The following is a 24,532-nucleotide window of genomic DNA, read 5'->3' on the forward strand; positions in this document are numbered from 1 at the left end:
ACTTGAGGCATCTCAGAGATTTTTTGTTGAGGCAGCTCCACATGCTCTTGTTGAGGTGTATGTGTAGGCTCTCTAGTTTTCTCCATCCTTCTTTTAGTGATGGGCTTGTCCTCTTCAATGGAGATGTCTCCTTCTATGACAATTCTAGCTGAATTGCATAGATGACAGATAAAGTGGGAAAACACTAACCTTGATAAGGTGGAAGGCCTTTCAGCTTTCTTGTACAACTCTTGAGGTATTACCTCATGTACCTCCACCTCACTTCTAATCATGATGCAATGAACCATAATGGCTCTGTCAATGGTCACTTCTGACCGATTGCTAGTAGGGATGATAGAGCATTGGATGAATTCCAGTTATCCCCTAGCTACAGGCTTGAGGTCGAGCCTTCTTAGTTGGATAGACTTGCCTTGAGTATCCATCTTCCAATGAGCTCCTTCCACATAAATGTCTGAAAGGACTTGGTCTAACCTTTGATCAAAATTGACTCTCCTTGTGTAAGGATGTGGGTCTCCTTACATCATTGGCAAGTGGAGCGCCAACCTTACACTCTCTAGGCTGAAATCCAAGGGTCACCATCGGACCATGGTGCTCCAATTTTTGGGATGTGGGTTCACGCTAGTGTCATGGTTATAGTGACCCATGTATTAGCATAGAACCCTTGCACCATCAAGATTCCAACATCCGGAATCATATTGGTTAGGACTTTCTAACCTCTCCTCCGAATTTCTCTTCGGATCTCTGGGTACTCATTCTTTTTAGCCTAAAGGGGACTTTAGGAACCACCTTCTTCTTTGCCACTACTTCATAGAAGTGGTCTTGATGAGCTTTGGTGATGAATCTCTCCATCTCCTAAGATTCGGAGGTGGAAGCAACTGCTTTCTCTTTCCTCTTTCTAGAGGATTCTCCAACTTTGGGTGCCAAAAGTATGAATGGAAAACAAAAAGCAAGGCTTTTCCAACACCAAAATTAAAAGCTTTGCTCATCCTCAAGCAAAATATGAAGAAAAGAGTAGAAGATGAAGATAATAGGTGAAGAAAGAGGGGGATAGTGGTTCAGCCAAGTGAGGCTTAAGTGTATGAATGGTGTGTGTATAAAAGGTAGGAAGAAGGGGGTATTTATAGGGGTGGGATAGGGTAGGGGTCGAATGAATGGGTGAGAATTGGGTGGGAAATTTTGAATTTGAAGTGGGTGGGGGTTGGTGGGAGTTATGATGGTTTTGGGAAGAGATATGAATGTGATTGGGTTTGGGTTTATAGGAAAGAGTATGTGGGGAAGAGTGAAAGTAAGAGAGAGAAGAAGGTGGGGTAGGTGGAGATTCTGTGGGACCCACTGATCCTGAGAGGCTAGGGAATTCGAGTTCCATGCCCCGTTGTGGGCGTTGAACGCCCAGCTCCTGCTTCTGGCTGGCGTTCAACGCTAGCTTCAGGCTGCTCCTCATGGGCGTTGAACGCCCACTCTGGCCTCCTTGTCTGGCGTTCAACGCCAGCAAGGTGCTTGCTCCAGGGTGTTCTGTTCCCAGCTCTGACTGTTTCTGTTTTTGTTCTAGCTACTGCACATGATCACAAACTTAAACAAATATGAAAATTAAATTGAAATAACTTAAGTAAACTTAATGAAAAATAGAAATAACTTTAATTATGGTTGGTTTGCCTCCCAACAAGCACTTTTTTAACGTCACTATCTTGACGGTTAGCTCCTTACGGAGGTGAATATGGGCTCAGAATTTTGCCCCTTATAGTGAATTTCTTGCCTGTGCTCTCATGGATGAGCTCCACATGCTCTAGAGACAGGATCTTGTTCACTGTGTGTGGAATGACTGGGTTGTCAGTGAAGGCAACTCTCATACCAGGTGAGAGGTATTCAATGGGGATTTTCTTATCCCTCCACCCTTTAGGTACTTTCTTCTTAGTACATTTATTCTCAGTTCTTGATGATGGCTTCCCAACACCAAACTTAGAATTGGTGTCTGGGGGCTCTGTATAACTTTGCACTGAGAGGGGGTTGGAACACTAGGTGTTGCACAACTGTCTCTCTTTTGTCAGAGGGAGAGTTAGGGCTAGGCATCTTGAATAAGATGTGGTCCTCCCATAGCTGTAGAATCAGCTCTCCCTTTGCTACATCAATGATGGCATTGGCAGTGGCTAGGAAGGATCTTCCAAGAATGATTAAGTCATCCTCTTCCTCCTCAGTATCCAGGATTATAAAATCTGCAGGGATGTAAAGGTTCTCAACCTTACCTAAGACATCCTCTACACGGCCATAAGCCTTTTTCATTGACTTGTCTGCCATCTCTAGTGAGATTCTTGCAGCTTGCACCTCAAAGATTCCCAACCTTTCCATTACAGAGAGTGGCATAAGGTTTATGCTTGACCCTTGGTCACACAGATCCATCTCAAAGGTAACGGTGCCCATTTTGCAAGGAATTAGGAAGTGTCCAGGATCCGACAGCTTCTGAGGTAGTTTTTACTGAACCAAGGCATTGAGTTCCTTGGTGAGCACTGGAGGTTCTTCCTCCAATGTCTCTGTGCCAAATAGCTTAGTATTCAGCTTCATCAGAATTTCTAGGTACCGAGCAACTTGCTCTTTCCTAGTTTCCTCTTCCTCATCAGAGGAGGAATACTCTTCAGATTCTAAAATTTTCAACCAAGCATTCAAGGGAACTTCAATAGGTTCCTCATGAACCTTTGGTTCCATCAATTCTTCAATAGAAGAGTTCTCAGTGGGCTTGGGGTACCCAACTACTCCTATTGTGGCATTCAATGCTAGGACTTGTGTTTCTTTGGGCGTTGAATGCCCAGCTTGTATCCCTTTACTGGCGTTCAATGCTAGTGAGGGTACTGTATTGGGCATTGCATGCCCAGTAAGGACCTCCTTACTGGCGTTCAACGCCAGTGATGGTATCTCCATGGGCGTTGAAGGCCCAGTAAGGACTTCCTTACTGGCGTTCAACGCCAGAGAATCCCCCTCAGATTCGGCCTCAGTGTTCACTGTGATGGCTTTGCACTCTTCTCTTGGATTTACTTCAGTGTTACTAGGAAGAGTGTTAGGAGGGGTCTCAGAAATTCTCTTGCTCAGTTGACCAACTTGTACCTCCAAATTTATGATAGAGGACCTAGTTTCTGTTATGAAACTGTGAGTGGTCTTAGAGAGTTCAGAGACTATGGTTGCTAAGTTAGAAATGCTCTGCTTTTAGAAGTTTCCATCTGTTGCTGAGAAGATGGGAATGGTGGTCTGTTGATAAACCTATTTTGGGTTCTTCCACCTTGATTATTATTGAAGCCTTGCTGAGGCTTCTGTTAATCCTTCCATGAAAGGTTAGGATGATTCTTCCAAGAGGAGTTGTAAGTGTTTTGCATAGGGTTCTACCATGTAATTCACCGCTTCCAGCATGGGTTGATCTGGATCATAGGCATCTCCATCATAGGAGGTGTCTTGAGTGCTGCTAGCTGCAGCTTGCATTCCAGTCAAGTGCTGAGAGATCATATTGACCTGTTGGGTCAAGATCTTGTTCTGAGCCAATATGACATTCAGAGTGTCAACTTTCAGGACTCTTTTCTTCTGAGCTACCCCATTGTTCACAGGGTTTCTCTCAGAAATGTACATGAATTGGTTATTTGCAACCATTTCAATGAGTTCCTGTGCCTCTTTAGGTGTTTTCTTCAAGTGGAGTGATCCACCTGCAGAATGGTCCAATGACATCTTTGACATCTTGGACATCTCAGATAGACCATCATAGAAGATACCTAGGATAGTCCATTATGAGTGCATGTCAGGAGGACATCTCCTGATCAGTTGCTTGTATCTTTCCCAAGCTTCATAGAGGGATTCACTCTCTTTTTGTCTAAAAGTTTGAACTTCCACCCTGAGCTTGGTCATCTTTTGAGGTGGAAAAAACTTGGCCAAGAAAGCATTGACCAACTTTTCCCAAGAGTCTAGGCTTTCTTTAGGTTGAGAATCCAACCACAGCCTAGCTCTGTCTCTGACAGCAAAGGGGAAAAGCATCAGTCTGTAGACCTCAGGATCCACTCCATTGGTCTTAATAGTGTCAGAGATTTGCAAGAATTCAAATAAGAACTGATGTGGATCTTCCAGTGGAAGTCCATGGAATTTGTAATTCTGTTGCATTAGAGAGACTAACTGAGGCTTTAGCTCAAAGTTATTTGCTCTAATTGCAGGTATGGAGATACTTCTTCCATAGAAGTCAGAAGTGCGTGTAGTAAAGTCACCAAGAACCTTCCTTGCATCTCCTCTATTGTTCTGTTTGGCTGCCATGCTTGTATTTTCAGTTTCTTGTTCGAAAAGTTCTATGAGGTCTCTTCCAGAATGTTGTGCTTTAACTTGTTGTAAACGCTTCCTTAAGGTCCTTTCAGGTTCAGGATCAGGATCAAAGAGAGGTTCTTTTTCTCTGTTCCTGCTCATAAACAAGAAAAAGAAGACAAGAAAGAAAAAGAATGGGGGCTCTATGTCAAATAATAGAGAACTCCCTATGAGATGTGAAGAAGAAAGAAGAATGAGGATAGAAGAATGAGATGAAGAGTTCGAATAAAAGGAGGTAAAGAATTCGAAAATTTAGAAGTGAAAAGAGAAACTAGAATTAAAATATTTTTTGTTTTTATTTTATTTATTAATTGAATAGGAAATTAAAAGCTAATTAACTAAAAAAATTTGAAAAGTTAGAAGGTAGTTTTTGAAAAAGAAGAGAGAGAGCAGTGAGAAGTTTTTGAAAATAGAAGAGAGAGGAATTAGGAAGTTTTGAAAAAGAAGAAAGAGAAAACAAGTAACTAATTAAGAAAGATTTGAAATTAAGATAAGATAGAAGATTAGAAAAAGAATTGAAATTAAAATTTAAAATTAGAAAAGATAAGATAAGAATTTGAAAATATTTGATTTTGAATTTTGAAATTGAAGCAAGATAAGATAAAGATTTGAAAATAAGTTTGAAAAGATAAGATATGGTGAAGATTTGAAAAAGATTTGAAAAAAGATAAGATTTGAAATTTGATTTTTGAAAAAGATTTAAATTTGAAATTTGAATTTTGAATTTGAGTTTTAAAATTTGAATTTGAAATAAGATAAGATAAGATTTTTTGAAATTTAAAGAAAGATAAAAAGATAACGTGAAGATTTGAAAAAGATAAGAATTAAAATTTAAAATTTGACTTTAAGATAAGATAAGATAAGATAGTGATTTGAAATTAAAATTTGAAAATCTTTTTGGAATTTTCGAAAATTTGATTAAAAATAGAAAAGATATTTTTTTGATTTTTTGAATTAATGAAGAGAGAGAAAAACAACCAAAAGACACCAAACTTAAAATTTTTAGATCAAGAGACACTAATTTTCGAAAATTAAAAGAACAAACACCGAAAGACACCAAACTTAAAACTTTTAACATCAAAACAAGAAAAGAAACAAGAACAACTTGAATACCAAGAAAGAACACTGAGACTAATTCAAAAATTTTGAGAAAACAAAGAACACACAAAGGACACCAAACTTAAGAATTAACATTAGACTCAAACAAAAGAAACTATTTTTTGAAAATTTTTGGAAAAAGAAACAAGAAAGTTCGAAACTTTAACAAGAACAAGAACAAAAGACTCAAACAAAAGATAAAGATTAATAAAGAAAAGAAAAGGTTTTGAAAAATTTTTGAAAAGAAAACAAAAGACTCAAATAAAATAGTAAAAATGACCTAATCTAAGCAACAAGATAATCCGATTGTTTGTCAAATTCGAACAATCCCCGACAACGGCGCCAAAAACTTGGTGCACAAAACTGGCTCCGCAGGTTTCGTACAGATAGACTGGCAAGTATACCGGGTCGTCCAAGTAATTACTCTGGTGAGTGAGGGTCGATCCCACGGAGATTTTTGGTTTTAGCAAGTAGTGGTTACCTTGCATATCTTAGTTAGGCGGACTGAAATTATAGTTTGTCACGAAAAACGCATAAAATAGAATAAATAAATAAAACGATACTAGATAGTTGTGAAATCAATGGTATAAGAACGGTTGAGGCTTCGACGATGCTTTGTCTTTCCGGATTAACTTTTCTTACTGTCTACTTCAATAACTTTCTGATTCATTCAATGGCAGCCGTAAGTGATTAACTCATGTCCTCTCATCAAGTTAACCTCCTCCACTGCAGCAATCTACTATGTTGAAGTGACTCATGTCCTCTCGTCAAGCTACCTCTAGGTATCTCACTGTAGTAGAAGATGAAGCTCTAAGCAATCCACTCCCCTTCACGATCCTACTCAAGGTGCCACAGACAAGGCAGATCTTCCGGATCAGAAAGTGCTGCTTCTCTGACTCTAGCCTTAACGCCACAAAGACCTTACTTACCCACGATCAACGGAATTTCATGTCACATATCCAAAGTTGCCCAGGTACTCTATTGGAATCCGCAATGCAATATCTAGCTTTGGTTCAATGCTATCCGGGTCAGGACTCGCACGGAACCCATGTAGAACAAGGGTGATTGTCATTGGTCACCCTCAATTCATGAGATGAAGAACGAGAATGCATAAGAGAATAGAATCAGACATATTGAACTAAAACAGTAATATTATTGATCCATGAAACTCAGAAGAGCTCCTAACCTTAACCTTAGGAAGTTAGTGACTCATACTGTACAAAAGTAGTGAAGTATTTGAATGGGGGGGAGTTAGGGTGATCTCCTCCTATATATACTAATATGCTAACTAAGAATTACAGAAATAAGATAAACAAAGATGATCGTGTGAAAATCCACTTCTGGGGCCCACTTGGTGAGTGTTTGGGCTGAGCTTTAGTGAAATCCATGAGCTAGTACCCCTTAGGGGCATTGAACGCTGGCTTGGGACTCCCTTTTGGGCATCGGACGCCAGCTGCTCCCTTGTGGGCGTTGAACACCAAGAATAGGGTAGTGGCTGGCGTTGAACGCTAGTTTTGGGCCTTCATTTCCAAAGCAAAGTATGGATTATTATATATTTCTAGAAATCCCTGGATGTTAGCTTTCCATAGCCATTGAGAGCGCGCTATTTGGACTTCCGTAGCTCCAGAAAAGCTCCTCGAGTGCACGGAGGTCAGATCCTGACAGCATCTGCAGTCCTTTCTCTGTCTCTGAATCAGACTTTTGCTCAAGCTCCTCAATTTCAGCCAGAAAATACCTGAAATCACCATAAAACACACAAACTCAAAGTAGAATCCAAAAATATGAATTTTGCACTAAAACCTATAAAAATATAATAAAACTTAAACAAAACATAATGAAAACTATATAAAAATAACGCCAAAAAGTGTATAAAATATCCGCTCATCAATTATCCCTGCCCCTCCGAACGCTTGGTTGGAGGCTCCGTCAACATGAAGCTTCCACCGTGTACTTGTATTCTCGGGTGCATCACCAACTACCTTGACTAGAAAGTCTGCACACGGACCTGACTCGCTAGTGGGCCGGGTCGGAACAAAACTCTTAGAAGGATGACGATTTATCAAATAGGCAGCTGTTAAAAAAGCATCTTCCTAAAAGATTTTAGGAAGTTTGGCTATGGAAAAATGAGTAAAATCCATTTTAACAATAATGTGCCTGTATTTTCTCTCAATCACACTTTGTTGTTGGTATGTATGAAAGCAGAAATTAAAAGTCTATAATTAATACTATTTTACTGTAAAAATATACTTAAAAATGTGTGACAAGAATTTTATTGCATTGTCAGTTTGTATTGAGAGATATAGCTATAAGGATAAAGGCTAAGTTGTATTAGTAGGGTAGCTTGCTTTGGCTGCATTAGAATCGAATTGGGGAAGTATTTTATTTTCTTGTATATGATCTTCAAGGTTCTGACCTTTGATAGCAAATAAAGCATGTTGTTGCTAAGTTACAAAGTTTTTGTCATCGAGTTTATTTAAGATTGGAGCCAAATAATTTTTGAAACTGATAGAAGGAAGTGTGATAGCCATGGATGATTAAAAGGCTTTGATACCATGTGAACTTAATCGAAAAAGTAATGAAGAATCATGAACTGAGCTTAGTAATGCCCAGTTTCTTGTGTGCTAAGAAAGACAAAGAAAGAATGATACAAAGAGAAAAGAGAGTGAATTGTATTTGATATTAATATAGAAAATGTGATTATACATTGCTATTAATAAAAGGACGATGTGAGGTATTTATACACCACAATGAATGAGAGTAAACAAGCTACACTAATACAACTTTAACCTTTATCGTTATATAAACCTCTCCATATGACTCATGTTGGGTCAGCCATACAATTATTTTAAGGTGAAAATTCAAGTGCAGTCAACTTTACATAAAATTGATAATTGAGAGCTGTTAGATAAAAATTTAGTTAAATCAATTAAGTTAACTAAAATTTAGTTAAATCAATTAAGTTAACTAAAATTTAGTTAAATCAATTAAGTCATTTAATTGTTCTCAGCTATTAACTTTACGTAAAATCGACTGCAAAAGTTTTCATCTTATTTCAATAAATCGATCAGCTTAATTGCATGTATCACAGTAAAATAGCACTAAGATGTAATTTGATTGACCCTTGAAGTCAAAGTGAAGTTGATATCATTTGCTATTTTCTTCGCATCAAATGAGATGCCTTCTAATCCTCTTTTCGAAAATCCAGCACTGTAAATTCCATGTTCTCCTTTCCAATGATTTGGGTAACTTGGTTTTGGCATTCCATTCTCATTGAATAGATTCTTGTAATCCTGAACGGCCAAAAATGTAACACAATTAATTACACAAACATATTTATTAAGTACATTAATCTAAACGGTAACACTACAAAGACCAAAAAAAAGTCAAAATTTATTATTAATCTATATTAAATAAGACAAGTTCTAGTTGGTTTTGTTTATTCTTTTTTGTTATAAAATATTTTTATAATTTAAAATTGAATTTGAGACTACTATACCCACTATCCATTGAATAGATTTGTTTCTTTAGGAAATAGAATATTATTTCCAAAATAAAAATATAAATATACGCACCTTAAGCCACTTCAGCACATTGGTTTTGTATCCAGTAGCAAAGATGATTGCATCGAAATGAGCATGTTGTCCATCAACAAATTTAACTACCTTTCCTTCCTTGATACTTGAAATACCAGGATAAACCTAAATTTAATTTAAGACAAGGATAACTAATTGATCGGATAGAACCCATTGTTAATTAAGAAATCAATTTACAAATTATAATTAATTAACTAAAAAAGTATAAAAAATTAACTTTTACTTAAACAACATTAACCGACTTTAATGTTTAGATTTATAATTTAAAATCTAAAATTTTAGATAAATAAAATAATTTTAAAAAATCGACTGATCTTAAAAAATTGATTATCTAGCATTAAACAAGTATATATGTATTTATTACCTTTACTTTTCCCTTCTTAATCTTTTCTATACAACCAACATCAATGGTAGGAGTAGTACCACCTTTTATTTTGAGTGCAAAAGGTCCCTCCTTTGGCCTCGTCAAACCATACTTAAACATATTCCCATACTTCAATTTGCTCATAAGAACCATCATCTTGTCCACTTTATCCACCATGAAGTGTTTCAGCATCAACATACCCGCATACACCATTTCCTTAGTAAAATAATGCACCTGAATGAATAGCATACACCCACTATTAAATTTTGTTGGTTATTTTGAACTCTATAGGGTTCATATATTAGAACAGATGCAATGCATGCAATTTGATTGCAAGCACAAGAATTTACATAAGAGAAATGTTAGGGCCAGCTAATTTTGTGATTTGTAGCAATTAATTAGTTATCATTAGTGTTTTTAATAGTGTGAGATTATATCTAATTATATAAAATTATTCACTTTTTTTTTTACTAATTAAGTGCTGGCTAGATAAACTTTCTCTTCACATAATTAAATAGCTCATATATATTTTAAGTTGATTTATTAACACTCTAATTTCAAAAATTATAAAACCATCTTTTTCAAAGATACAGACATATAAATAGTTACATATCTAGATAGAAAAATAATTTACCTGACTTCTGACGACAATAGAGGTATATGCACCCCAAGTTGAAAGATCATAAGCAATTTCCATGCCAGAATTGCCACATCCAACAACCAAAACATTCTTCTTGTACATTTCTCTCCCATTCAAATACTTGCTACAATGCATGGACTCTCCTTGATAGTTCTCAAGTCCTTTAATGTTTGGGATGTACTCTTCACTATTCTCTCCACTCGCAACCACCAGAAACTCCGCTTCATAGATCTCGTCGACACCGGAAGAGTTGTTGGTAACAAGGAGCCTCCACTTTCCATTGCTTTGGTCAATGAAAGCAGAGTCAACAGAGCAGTTGTAGTTGATGGAAATGTTGAAATGCGCGATGTAAGAGTCAATGTAGCGCAAGAAATCAACCCTAGGGACAAAATTGGGAAAGTCAGAAGGAAAAGGATAATGTGGAAGGCTACAAAAGTCTTTTCCTAAGTGTAGTTTCAAACGATCATAGGCTCTTTTCCTCCAAAGAGAAACAGGGCAATCATCTCTTTCAAGAACAATGTTAGAGATTCTGAGTTTGTTGAGGCACCCTGCGGTTGCTATTCCAGCTGGTCCTGCACCTACAATCACAACAGGTACTTCAATAATCTGCATGCTTGATTGTTATAGTTAATAATCAATTTTTTTTCCGGTGACTAGTGAATAATCAATTTAGTCTTGGTGTTTTTATAGTTTTATAAAGTTCTGTTATTATTGAAAACGTGCATAAATTGTGATGATCTTTTTATAGTTTTTTGTTTGTTTTGTTGTAATTATGGGGCAATGCATATGTTTTGAAGATAGTCTAATTGGTTAGTCAAGTAATTTTCAAGCCAAATTTATTCTTACCATCTAAAATTAAAAATCAGTTATCAAATTAAAACTAAAATATAAAATATATATTTAAAATATATGAAACATTATATTTAAAATATATATATATATATATAATATTTTTTAATTTTTATACATAACATATTATACAATAGGAGTAATATATCATTTAAGAAGATGATTTAATTAACATGTGTTTTAAGGTTATACATGTTATAGTTATTATTAATAAAAAATTAATTTTTTTTACTTTACCATGCAACATTTCTATCTAGGGATGTTAATGGGGCGGGGTGGGGGCGGGGGCGGGGGATACCTCCCTGTTCCCTGTTTTCGCCCCCCAAAATTGATCCCCATTTCCCGCGTTTTCTGTGTTCTTCGCGGGTCCCCATTCCCCATCTCTTTATGTTGAACATTTATATGAAAATTATAGTAAAAAAATTAAAAAAAAAAACTACAAAACATTATTACAAACATATCTTATCCAAGATTATAAGTCAAGAAATACAACATAACAAATCATAGTCCATAAGGGGATAAGCACTGAACAAGAAGAGTGGCCGGTAGCGACTGGCGAAAGGGTATGCTGCTATGGCTGTGACTGTCGACACAACTATGGGGATTGGGAGTTTTGAACTTTTCTGGAGAGTTGGGGCTTCGAAACGGCGCTAAGTGGAGTAGTAGGAGAGAATGGAAGACATTCAATAAGGTAGGGTTAGGGTTTTCAATAGGTGAAATCCCTAAAAATTCTTTATATTGGGAATAAATTCAGGGTATTTAAATAAACTCAAGAATTTGGGGAATTATCGGGGGCGAGGTGGGGATCCCCGCTCGGGTCCCCGTGCGTGTCTCGGGGGGATTTTAGTCCCCATCCCCAACTCCACGAAAAAAATCCCCACCTTCAGGTTCCCATTCAGAGCAGTCCCCATAGGGATCCCCGCGTTTCGGGGAATTTTGACACCCCTATTTCTATCTGAAACACTTAGCTATTTGTTTATTCCCTCTCAAACACCTTTTTTCCCCTCCTTCGTACTTGCTAAAGGATGGAAAAGCGTTGATTGTTCCTTGGACTGACTAAAGAGGAGTGATAATTAATATAAAATTTAAGAATGTCAATATCATTTTTTAATGTATGTATTTTAATTTACTCTATTTAATATTTATAAAAATATTTAAATTTATTTAAAAAATAAATAAATAATAATTTCTTATTACAAAAGATTTAAACGCTAACAAAATTAACCATAAAAGAATAAAATTAAAGTTATACCCATAAAAAATGAATTATGTTCGACAAAAGTAATTAATTATTAATTTTTTATTATTTCTATTAAAAATTTAATTACAATGCCCAAATTATCCCATTCTCTTCCATTATCTTCAACTTTTTAAATTTTTCAACTCAAGTCTCTGTTACCAACAAAATCACTACATTTTTTCTCAAATTTTGAATATCACCATCACCACCACCATCACTGTCAACATCACAGTCAATACAACTCATCAATAAACCAAGACAGAATGAGACAAAAGGAGATAAATTACTGAAGGAAGATAAACAAAGCCAGGAGTAGTAACGGAGAGCAAAAATTATCAACGTTTTTGTCTTCAGTAATCATTAAGCTCGGGAGAAGAAGGAGAAGCGTTGTTTCCGTCATTGAGGCGGTTCTGCCGGAGGCGGCGACGGAAGAAAGATGCTCTAACCCTAACTCCAGTATATTCCCGGCGTATTCTTGTTGCAGCAATGGATCCGTTGTTAGAGAAATTAAAAGGCTATTATAGTTGTTAGAGAAATTGAATAAAAGCTATCACTCATTTCATTTTCTATATAAATTCTCTAAATTGAACCAAAAAAAATGTTATTATTTGAGTTTATAGATTTTTATTGAACTTTTGTTTTGTTTGCCCCTTATTTGATTGTTTCTTCTAGCTTTATTTTCCGTGATTCCCATGTTTGTGTGCGAAGCAGTCTTTTGGTGGCAAACTATTGAAGAAGATTGCAAGAAGAAAATCAATAGTTGTTAGCATAGTTGTATTTAGTTTATCTCTTTTGTCTCACTCTCTTTGTGATTTTGCTGTTAAACAAAGAGTTGAGTTGAAGAATTTGAAAAGTTAAAGATAATAGAAGAGATATGGATATTATGCATGGGTATTTTGATTAATTTTTTAATAAAAATAATAAAAAATTAATAATTAGTTATTTTTATCGAACATAATTCATTTTTTATGGATACAACTTTAATTTTATTTTTTAATAGTTAATTTTGTCAATATTCGAATCTTTTGTGGTAAAAAATGGTTATTTACTCTTGAAAAAAATTATTGTCGTTCATCTTAAAGGAAAATGTTTCTTTTTTTTTCCTACTTTATAAATTTTTTTTTTAGTTATTAAACTGAGGACACTTAACACGTTCATTTCCAGGTAAACTGGAAACTTTGAGAATACTATGATAAATTCTTGAAGGAGGAATAATAAGACGCTGATTTTCAGTTGAGAATACTATGATGAATTCTTGAAGGAGTAATAATAAGACGCTGATTCATTTTTGTATACATTGATTTGAGACTCGTCATATTTTATTTCATATGGTTTTGTTAATTTATGTAATATTCAATTGTTCTTTATTCATGAATGAAATAGAGTTTTGTTACAGAAATAACCTATAGTCTTATTCAAAATTAAAACTCAATTCAATGAATTGAGCAGAATATAAATTAATGTGTTCAAACTAACATCATCCTTTAATTATTTGGGAATTCAAAAAGAATATTTACTTTCTATATCTTTTTGTATAAAATATTATTTTAGATTAAAAATTTTCAATGGTTTCTAATTTCCATATATATGAATTTTAAAATGTATAAAATATTCAGTAGATTTCTTATAAGTTAAGAGTCAATATTCGGTTCTTCTATTCCAAATAATTGTCCATTTTTAATACTACTCCTATGTTGTTACTTGTTACAAACAAACAAGTATTCATTTAGAAAAATTAGGTAACATTAATAACTAATTTATTTTTTACTAATTAAATGAAGATCGACGAGGCAGTAAGTTAAAAAGAAAACAGTAAAATGTTATAATTAAAACTACCCGTTGGTCAAAAATAAAATAAATTTTGAGATATCAAAGTCAAGGCTCGACAAGTACTTTTCGAAGGACATAGTACTCGTCGAAGGAGATGTATCGAGGAGAGAGATAAGGTTGATCGACAAATCTTATCGAAGAAGATTATTGAGTGAAGATAATTGATGGCAGTTATTCACAGCATACAAAGCGTGAAAATAGTTACTTAAAGATTAATACACGTGTGAAATATATTTGAATTTGATTAGTCGAAAAGTCCTATAAATAGATGAAGATTGAAAAGAACAAGGATTGAAATCTCATTTTAAAAAACACTCTCGCACTCTTATATTCCCACAGAATTTCTGAGTTTGTTAAGAGCTTCCTTTTCTCTAGGGTTCCTTTCATGTCTTTTACATTTATTTTAATTTCTTGTAATCTTTATCTTCTTACAAATTTATCTTTTCAACAAAGTTGTTCTTTTTATTCCTTTTAGAGTTTTCGTACTTTGTATTTGATTTCAAAGTCCTTCGATTTTATCGAAGGCAGTTTATTGCTTTCTTTAAATTAAATGCTATTTCTTTCCTTTCCAATTGTTTTATTTCCAAAGTTATCCTTTTTTTTTTCAGATTTTTCTTTGTTATTTTAGCTGATCTAAAAGAATCTTTTATGCACTTTCGAGAACTGATACTCACAAGAGGAGTAGGTTTCGCTCTCAGATCCTAGATATCAAAGCACCCAAATTTGCTAAAATCTGTAAAACAAATTGGCGCACTCAGTGGGATAGTTTTAAAAGTTAAGTATGTCAAAAAAATTTTGTCATGATCTAGTGTATGCAACTTAGAAGTGGTAGAATTATACGTATGACAGACGAAATTTCTAATACTAAATCATCTGCAAATAATAATGTTGTTATAGTTGCACAAACGTCAGTGGAGATGACGTCACGTTCTAAAAGTGGTACATTAGTGGAGAATGCAACAGTCACTAATCCTCCAGTTGGGAATAACTGGTGAAATTCACGCCCACAAATTGCTTTGACGCAAGCACAACCACCAGTAACCGTTGGTTGGCCTCCTTATGGCCTACCTCCAGGTTATAATTCACCAATGGGTGGTTATGTTCCTCTAATTAGATTTGGAATTATGTCAATTAGCAATTCATTTTTTTCATTACATCTTGAGTTTTCTCGTGATTATCAAGTGGCTTCCACATCGAATGGTCCTGGTTCGATGGCTGCTTTTCAATAGCATATCGATGAAAGTCATCATGATTTGGTCAATTTATTGACCTAGCAAATGAAAACTATATTGAACCCAATGATGGCTGATCATGAGTAAAAATTTGAGCGTCTTGCTAGACAAGTTGAGCGGATTGCTCGAATCATTGATTATGATGAAGGCGATCAATAAAATATGCAAATGAACCGAGAGGATCTGATGAAAATGCCTAGCAATAGGGATGGTGATATGCATTTTGAAGAAGATATTCTTCGAGTGGTTCGACGAGATCAAAACACGGATGACGTTTTGGCTCAAATGCGAGCTAATCAACGTGGTGAGAGATACCAAGTTACTAGAATTGTTGAGGATGTGCTTAATAGAGTCGGATTCAATGTGGGTTTCATGAATCGACCATACTTTGTTTCTGCTTTTCCTGCTGTTGTGCAAGCGGCAGAGGTACCAAGAGGTGTGAAAAACCCTAAAATAATAACAAAGTTTGTGGGTGAAGTTGGTGAATCGACTACTGAGTATATTGTTCGATATATTATTGAATTGGGAAATTTAGCAAATGATGAGAACTTGAAGATGAAATTTTTTCCTTCTTCTTTAATGAAGAATGCATTTACTTAGTTTTCTAACCTCATGCCTAATTTGATTTTAACTTGGGCACAATTAGAGAATGCTTTTCATTCTCAATTTTTTAGAGGTGAATTGAATGTGACAGTTACTGATTTGGTGGCTTTGAAATGAGAAGATGGTGAATCAATAGATGACTTCGTGATTTGTTTTAAAAATGCTGGAAGTCGATGTTATGTGTCTTGTCCAGAAAGTGAAGTAGTGAAAATAGCGACCATGTATTTAAGATTTTACATACGTCAAAAGTTGCTTAATGTTGATATACTTGACTTAGCTCATTTAGTTGAAAGAGTTCGTCAAATAAAAATTCTTCGAAAGGATACAAAAAGATTTAAAAATGAGAAAAGGTTGAAAAATAAATCTTTTTCTCAAAAAGAAAAGGTTTCATATGTCGAAATAAAATCCTCAAGTGAAGAATCTGATTTTGAATTTTCTGAAGTTGATTTGGTTGAATTAAAGAATGGTCCACCTTATGTATACTCTCTTCTTAAGAAAATCACGAATGTTGATAGATCTAATGATACAAAACATAAGAGTGGAAAGAATTATAGCTTCGATATTTCAAAATCAGATCAAATATTTGATGTGTTTCTTAAAGATAAACAATTAATCTTGCCAGAAGGCAAGACATTGCTTTCAATAAAAGATTTAAAGGAGAAACCCTATTGTAACTTTTATCAAGCAATTAGCCATTCGACTAATAAATGTGTTCGTTTCAGAGACTTGATTCAAGAAGCAATTATGGAAGGGAGATTAAAGTTCGATGATGGTGAAAAGATATGAAGGTTGACTCTGATCCTTTTGATGTTGGTGCAAATTTTGCAGAGCCCTTCTAAGGGATCAACATGTTTGGTTTTTCTTATGAATTTGATACTGTTCTAGGGAATTTTGAAGATAATGTTCGAGCAGTGTATCCTGGTGTTGGTGAAGGATTGTTAGAATTTCTGATGCAGCAGAAATTGAAAGATCGATATGTGTCTTTGTGCTCTCGGTGTAATGTTGTGTTCGATGTTGATGCTGCAGCTATCTTTGAGAAAGAAAGAATGAAAAAAGCGTTAGCCCATAAAGAAGAACAAATTCGTCAAAGGCAACCTCCTCGAAGACAAGAGGGACAAAGTTCTAGTGTCTCTTAGAGAAATTTTTCTTCTTCAATGAGTCATTCACAAGCTGTGGGTGTGCAATAGATACAAAATTATCAGGAGTTTTGTAATTTAGATGCGCAATATAGGGTAACCCTCAAAGAGGTCATCGAGGTTTCAATCGAGGCCGTTATCCATATCCTCGAGGAAGAGCTAGAGGAAATTACGGTGGAAGGAATGGATGACAAATTAGTGCAGAAGGAATCATCGAATTCTAAAGACAAGGGAGAAACACCTTTCGTTCATTCTTGAATAGTCTTCCCGTCTGATAGGAAACCCGTTCCTAAAGGGATTCCCTTACCAGCTAAATTCAAAAAGGGCAAAGCTGTTGTTGTAGCGCCAATTGATGATAAAGAAAAAGATGTTGAATTGGGTAAGGAATATTTCGAGGAAGGTGATGAGGAAATAGTAAGCACTATTTTGATAATACAAACTGAATACTTAGGGGAATACGAAGGAAATTCGAATGAGGATTATGATGTGGAAGATGAAGAAGCTTTTGATTTTATTCATTCAGAAGGTGAATTAGGATATTTTTAAAGGCCGACAGAAAAGCAAAATTCACATCTTCAACTATTGCATGTTACTGCTTATATGAGTGGTATTTGTGTTAACAAAGTTTTGGTCGATGGAGGAGCAGCAATTAGTTTGTTGCCAGAACGAACGCTAACTAAGGTAGGAAAGTATTCTGATGATTTGATCCCTAATAATATTTCAGTGACCGATTATAGCGGTGTATCAACCCCTGCAAAAGGGTTAGTTACTCTTCAAGTGCAAGTGGGATCTTCATGTCGAAACACTGTTTTTGTGGTGGTGTCTTCGAAGGCTAGCTATAATGCATTGCTTGGACAAGATTGGATTCATGGTGTTGGAGTTGTACCTTTAACCGTGCATTAGAGTATTCTTCTTTGGATTGATGAAGGAATATATGAAGAGATAAAAGCAGATTCGAGCCTTTATGTGGAACAGTTACATGTCGATTTTAAGGTGTATAATGAAAAACTGAAACCTCTTAATGTCGATAGGATGCTTAATTCTTATAATTGTGAAAGCTATTTTGTGACTTCAAAAGGACTTAATGTGAAGCTTTGTCAGCCAAAGCTTGATTTCCCTCCTACTGGGTGGGAGTAGTGGTTTTAAAAAAAAAGAGTCAATAATTCAAGGATATTTTGTCATGGCCAAAAAGCAAGATGTCTCAAATTATTTGGCTACCTTAGAAAGCTATTTAAGTAATTTCAATTCTGCAGAAACTCTTTCTTTTGATAGAAGTGATTCTTTTGATGAAGTTGAATTACATAGGAATTTCAATTCAGTTTTTTCAATTCCTAGTACAAATTTGATTCCTCAAATCGAATTTAGGCCTAAATTAGGTTTTACTTCTTTTCCTATTCCTAGGAGTAATATTGTTAACCAATCTTGCGTCGATGTATCTCACCGTCCTTGTATTGAAAATGATCTGATTGCTAATTTGGTTGATAATAAAGTTTGTTTTTCCTCAAATGAGCTAATAGATCTATCTTTTGATTGTATTTACGATTTGGAACCTTTGAATTTTAAAAAGTATTCAATTAATGATGATAATATCGAAAGAGGTTTTGAGTCTCAAGATCTTCTTGAGGAAATTAGTTTGGGATCTGGTGATGATGTTAGACCCACTTATATTTGTAAAAATATTGACAAGCAATTTCGAGCAGAATTAATCAATCTTTTAGTTAAGTAGAAAAATTGTTTTGCTTGGGATTATCAGGAGATGTCTAGACTTGATCGTTCTTTAGTAGAACACTGATTGGCTTTAAAGCCATTTTCTCAGCCAGTAAAACGGGCACCTCGATGCTTTGCACCTGAGGTCAATCTTAAGGTTAAAGAAGAAATTCAAAGATTGGTTAAAGTAAAGTTTATTCGAATAGCTCATTGTGTTGATTGAGTGTCAAATATTGTACCAGTAATGAAGAAGAATGAGAAACTACGAGTATGCATTGCTTTTATAGATCTAAACAATGCTAATCCTAAAGATGAATATTTTATGCCTATAGCAGACATGTTAGTCGATTCTGCAGCAGGCAATGAAATTTTGATCATGGATGGTTATTCTGGATATAAACAAATCTTTATAGCCAAGGATGATGTGTTGAAAACTACTTTTCGATGTCCTGGGGCTTTAGGAACTTATGAATGAGTGGTGATGCCTTTTGGTTTGAAGAATGCTGGCACAATGTATCAACGTGTCATGAATACTATTTTTCATGAGTTTATCAAAAAATTTATAGAAGTATATATCGATGATATTATAGTTAAGTCAAACTCGATAGACCAGCATCTCAATCATTTGAGCCAAGCATTTGACACAATCTGCAAAAAAAGTTTAAAAATGAATCTTTTAAAATGTGCATTTGGGGTATCTACAGGAAACTTTTTGGATTTTGTAGTTCAAAAGAAAGGTATTGCTATTTATCAAAATAAAGCCAAGGCAATCTTGGAGTTGCCACTATCAATATCAAAGAAGGAGGTACAATCTTTCTTGAGAAAGGTTAATTTCTTTTGACGTTTTGTATCTAATCTTTCTAGTCAAACACGTGTTTTTTCATCTTTATTCAAACTTAAAGATGAGTCTCAGTATAAATGGATAGAGGAACATCAAAAGGCGTTTGATTCGATTAAAGATTATTTCTCCAAAGCACTTATAATGGCAACCATTCGTTCCCATGAGTCATTGAAATTATATATTGCAGCATCGATGAATACTATTGAGTGTATGCTGGCTCAAGATGATGAGGAAGGTCATGAAATGGCCATTTATTATTTAAGTCGAGTTATGTTTGACATTGAGACAAGATATTCTCCGATCGAGAAATTATGTCTTTCTCTTTATTATGCTTGCATGAAATTGAAATGTTATATAGTTGCATAAAAGACTATAAAAGTGATTGCTCAAACGGATCTGATAAAGTATATGTTATCTTATCCCATGTAAAGAGGTCGATTAGGAAAGTGGATGATTGACTTAACGGAGTTCGATTTGTAATATGTGCCAACTAAAGTTGTTAAAGTCAGGTCACTTTGTGGATCTTCTAATTGATAGATCGAATAATCCCAATTACCCGGGGACAAATATTATCGAGGTGAATTCTGATTGTTGGGAGATGTATTTTGATGGTTTGAAACATAAAGATAGTGCTAGAGTCAGTATTTTGATTATTTTCCTAGAAGGTGTCCCATCAAAATTCTTGTTTGAGTTAAAATACCCATGTTCAAATAATATTGCTGAGTATGAAGCCTTGATTTTGGTTTAGAGTTTTTGATTCATAAAGGGGCACTGGATGTTCAATTTTTTGAGATTCTCAGTTGGTTTTAAAACAATTATCGAAAGAATTTAAATTTAATAACAAAAAGTTACAAAAGTATTTGTTGACAGCATGGAAATTATTAGTATATTTTCGAAAAGTATCCTTGGTTCATATTCCAAGAATTCAAAATGAAGTTGGCAACGAGTTGGCTCAAATTATATCGAGATGTAAAATACTTCCCGAAACTTTAGAAAAATTGACAAAGGTACGACAAATTTTGGTGCCTATTGAGGAAAGGGAAGTTTTAGTCATAGATGAGTGGGATGATGATGATTGGAGAAAACTAATTGTGGAATATCTAAGAAATCCTAAAGTCCATATCGATCCGAAAGTTAAGATAAAAACTATGAACTTTGTGGTGTGGGTGATGAGTTATATAAGAAAGGTAATGAAGGAAATCTTATGAGGTGTTTAAGTCAATCTGAAAAAGATATTCCCCTTGGAGAAGTTCATAAGGGTATATGGGGTGCCCATCAAGCTGAAGAGAAAATAAAATGGGTACTTCGACGTGATCGAGTATATTGGCCATCTATGGTGAAAGATAGTATTGATTATGCTAAAGCATGCTAAGAATGTCAGAAGCATGGAGTAATACAACAAATCCCTGCTTCTGAGATACATTCGATTATAAAGCCTTGGCCATTTAGGGGATGGGCTTTGGATTTTATTAGAATGATCCATCCTCCTTCGTCAAAGAATCACAAGTTTATTTTAGTGGCTATCGATTATTATATAAAATGGGTCGAAGCTATTCCTTTGGTAAAAGTAGGTCAAAATGAGATCATTGATTTTATAGAACATATAATTCATCGATTCGGAATCCACTCAAACATTGAGTACTGATCAAGGTACTATGTTTATTGGCCAACGTGTTAAAACTTTTGTAGGCTTGCAGCATCAAGAAATATAACTATGGTGACTTCAACTCTATATTATGCGCAGGCAAATGGTCAAGTTGAAGCTGTAAATAAGATTCTGGTTAATTTGATTAAAAAGCAAAATGGTCAAAGACCTCGAACTTGGCATGAAACTATAAGCCAAGTATTATGGGCTTATCAAAATTAACCCAAAGGATCGACAAACATGTCTCCTTAAAAATTGGTTTATGATCACGATGCAGTTTTACCTTTAGAAATTAATCTCAATACCATAAGAATAATGAGACAAGATGAATTGCCAATTGAGGATTATCAGAATGCGATGTTTGATGAATTAAATGATTTGGATAATGAATGTAACACCCTAACACACAGAGTTTTACACTTAAGTCGTAAAACAAAGGTGGTGTGGTATTACAACCTCTAAAATAAAATGTACATATGTATAATAGTCGAAAGAAGGTAGTATACTAAGAGCCTTGAAGAATAGGTAAAACAAAATCGTAAAATCAAAAGCGCAACACTCAAGATTAAGGATTGCTTGCGTACGAAGAAAGCTAAAGATCATAAACATATATATATATATATATATATATATATATAGAAAGTAATAACAGAGGGTCAAGAGTACAAAATAACAAGCTCCTAACTCAGCCTGTGAAGCTAAGGCTGGCCGGAGAATATTTACATACATATATACATAACCCACAATCCAAAATACATACATAAAGTCCTAGTTCTCCATACACCTCTAAGAGGTACAAAAGTAAAACAAGTATATACATGAGGAGAGTCTATACATATATAACAAAAGATCAAAAGTAAAGTCCCAAAATGACCACTTCGCTGCAGAACTCCAGACGCCTAGCGAGGTGCCTCTCGACCTGCATCTGAAAAATAACAATAACGTATGGGATGAGAACCGGAGGTTCTCAGCATGGTAAAGGTGCCACCTACATAAGATATAAGGTCCTGGCAATGCCAGAGACAATCCTAGAACACCGACACTCAGATTATAAAGCATAAAGGGTTAAACCAGAAACCGTAGACGGGTGGTCTTCTAAGGATTCCTAAACCTAACTAAAACTTAGCTAGAACACTAAATCTCTCCACCCTTCATCCATTCCTCCATCTCCGGTGAATTTGCACAGACAGACAAGCATACAATGGCAAACATAGGTAGAATACAAGTAATACAGATAACAAGTATAACAGTTAGCATATTATAATCAATTAGGCATTCCCAATTAATGCATAAACAAGCAATTCAAACAATATGCACATGATGTATGCCTGTCCTATGGCTGATAAGTCTCATTTGTCGGTTATCAAGCCAACCCTACAAGTTCGGCTGCTGAACCCTAGACTGTCCCCCGACGCGCATCCCCAAGAGTCTATGTATAGCTTTTTCTTATTTATATATAATTGCTCAATGGGAGAACCTTCCTGGGAATTTATAAGTGTCCGGTCACCTCTTACGTCGTAGGGTCAACAAAGTATCGAGTATCAACTTGGAACACGTGGTGGCAAGCCACGGTACTTTACCTAGGGAAACTTGTATCTCAGATAGGATTGAGTGTATAAGCCTCATAAACATTCATAATCATTGCACAATTATTCATTAAAGCCATGGCATTACATATACTCCAAGCATTTACATTTACATATATAATTCATCAATCTTCTAACCTTGCTTCACTCCCAAGTTTCCACCATTTCCTAATTTCATCCTATTACTAGGCTTATTAACAAGATCTAGGGTCAAAGGAATGAAAAGAGGTTTAGAGGTTTGAAATTAAGCTTTAAAACACAAAAATCTATATTTGCTGAAATAGGGGCCACGCGTATGCGTGAGAGTGCAGTTTATCCCATCCCGCGTACGTATACCCTCGTCCGTGTACACATATAAGTCAGACAGAAACAACCCTTCGCGAATGAGGGGTATGCATACAGATACACTGTAGTTTGATCAGAAATGGCTAAGTCTGCAGAATTTCAGTTTTACATATCAAACCTCTGACACGTATAACTTTCTCGTTTTGAAACATTTTTCATCCATTCATCAAACACCGTAAATGTCACGGACCCAATTTTCATATAAAATAGGTTTGAAATAATTTAGGGATCTGAAAGCCGAGTTATGGCTTGCCAAAATTCGGCCAAAAATTAAATTTACGCAAAAATTCTCAACCTCTATTTTCATTTAAAAACCAAACACAATCTCAGCATTCCATATATAAAATCAGCACACCCCCAACATACCAATTTCAACATCACAACCACCACAAGTTACTATATACAACCATTCTTCAATTTTAAACAACCATATGCATAATTTCTCAACAATGTCAACAAAATCATCAATATACCACCACCCATTCATATCTATTCATATCACCATTATTAACTCATCACCTAACCACCTAGTATCATCATAAACATTAGTCATCCAACAAATATTCAATCAATAACAACATTATCATCCGAGGCACTAAGCATTCAACATACTCATGCGTTCCAACCTATCCTATGGTCATCTAGCCTAAGTTTTCACAAGACATTATATATTAAATACGAGAAACCTAAACCATACCTTGGTCGATTTCCACGTATAACCCGAGACACCACCAAAAGGCACCAAACACATCCCCAAAGATCCAAAATCTCCAAAGCAATGACACCCAAACTCCACCAAGCCTCCAATGTTTATAGTCAAGCTCCAATTTACATATACACAAACATAATTCACATTTCCACATATATATATCCAAAACTTAATACCCAACACACAAAATCAATGAATTAGCTAGAGTTCTAGAATTCTCACCTTACCCAAGCATCAAAGAAGCAGGATTGAATATTTTTCTCAAGCTAATTAGACCCTATAACACCAAAGAGCCAAAATCTCAACACCACTCTATCAAATTTTCGAAAATTTGGGGAAAAGATAGGTTGAGAATGAAAATGGAAGTTCCTTACCAATTTACATATCGGACTTTGTAGAGCTCGACGCCGCGGACGCGTGGCCGCAAACGGTGCGGTGATCAGAGCTTGGAGCGGAAAGTTATGGAGGATTTAATAAAGGCTAAGGGTTAGAACCCTTCACTTCTCTCCCCTTGGCTTGTTTCAGCGTTCCTTTGATGAATGGAGAAGAAAATGAACTCTTCTTAAGTGTTTTGGGCTGGTGGGTTGGGCCTTGGGCCCATTTTGGGCCCGGTCTGGTCCGTTTGACCCAATCTTGGGCCAAATTTTTTAAAATTAGTTTCAAAATTATTATTTAATTAGCTCTATCTTATTTTAATATAAAATTTATATTTCAAATTTTCTTTATTAAAATTTAATTTATTGATTAATTATTCACTAATTTTACGGGGTTTACAATGAACGCATTTTGGCACT

The 24,532-nt window shown here is 35.2% G+C and overlaps 1 protein-coding gene and 1 non-coding gene across 2 annotated transcripts; one reads left to right on the forward strand and one right to left on the reverse strand.

Annotated features, from left to right (window-relative positions):
• Window positions 1–3,769: 3,769 nt before the first annotated feature.
• On the forward strand, window positions 3,770–3,873 carry LOC148554224 (small nucleolar RNA R71). The gene has a single exon (XR_015893327.1). It is a non-coding gene; the product is annotated as a small nucleolar RNA R71 (small nucleolar RNA).
• Window positions 3,874–8,516: 4,643 nt separating this feature from the next.
• On the reverse strand, window positions 8,517–10,627 carry LOC107607771 (putative indole-3-pyruvate monooxygenase YUCCA11). Its single transcript, XM_016309675.3, has 4 exons — window positions 10,010–10,627; window positions 9,376–9,609; window positions 8,991–9,116; window positions 8,517–8,708 (listed from the first exon to the last, which is right to left on the reverse strand). The coding sequence occupies exons 1-4, from the start codon at window positions 10,625–10,627 to the stop codon at window positions 8,517–8,519; spliced, it is 1,170 nt and encodes a 389-aa protein (XP_016165161.1).
• Window positions 10,628–24,532: the final 13,905 nt, after the last annotated feature.

This window comes from Arachis ipaensis, chromosome B7, assembly GCF_059453495.1.
Source record: "Arachis ipaensis isolate K30076 ecotype BB chromosome B7, ASM5945349v1, whole genome shotgun sequence".
Lineage (NCBI taxonomy): Eukaryota > Viridiplantae > Streptophyta > Magnoliopsida > Fabales > Fabaceae > Arachis > Arachis ipaensis.

Bases quoted from the DNA above. Each gene is read 5' to 3' on its own strand.
- LOC107607771 (XM_016309675.3), bottom strand. From the start codon at position 10,627: ATGCAGATTATTGAAGTACCTGTTGTGATTGTAGGTGCAGGACCAGCT. The intron at 9,117-9,375 runs GTAATAAATACA...AATTAAATTTAG, and splicing joins TTAAGAAGGGAAAAGTAAAG to GTTTATCCTGGTATTTCAAG. The intron at 8,709-8,990 runs GTGCGTATATTT...TTGGCCGTTCAG, and splicing joins ATGTGCTGAAGTGGCTTAAG to GATTACAAGAATCTATTCAA.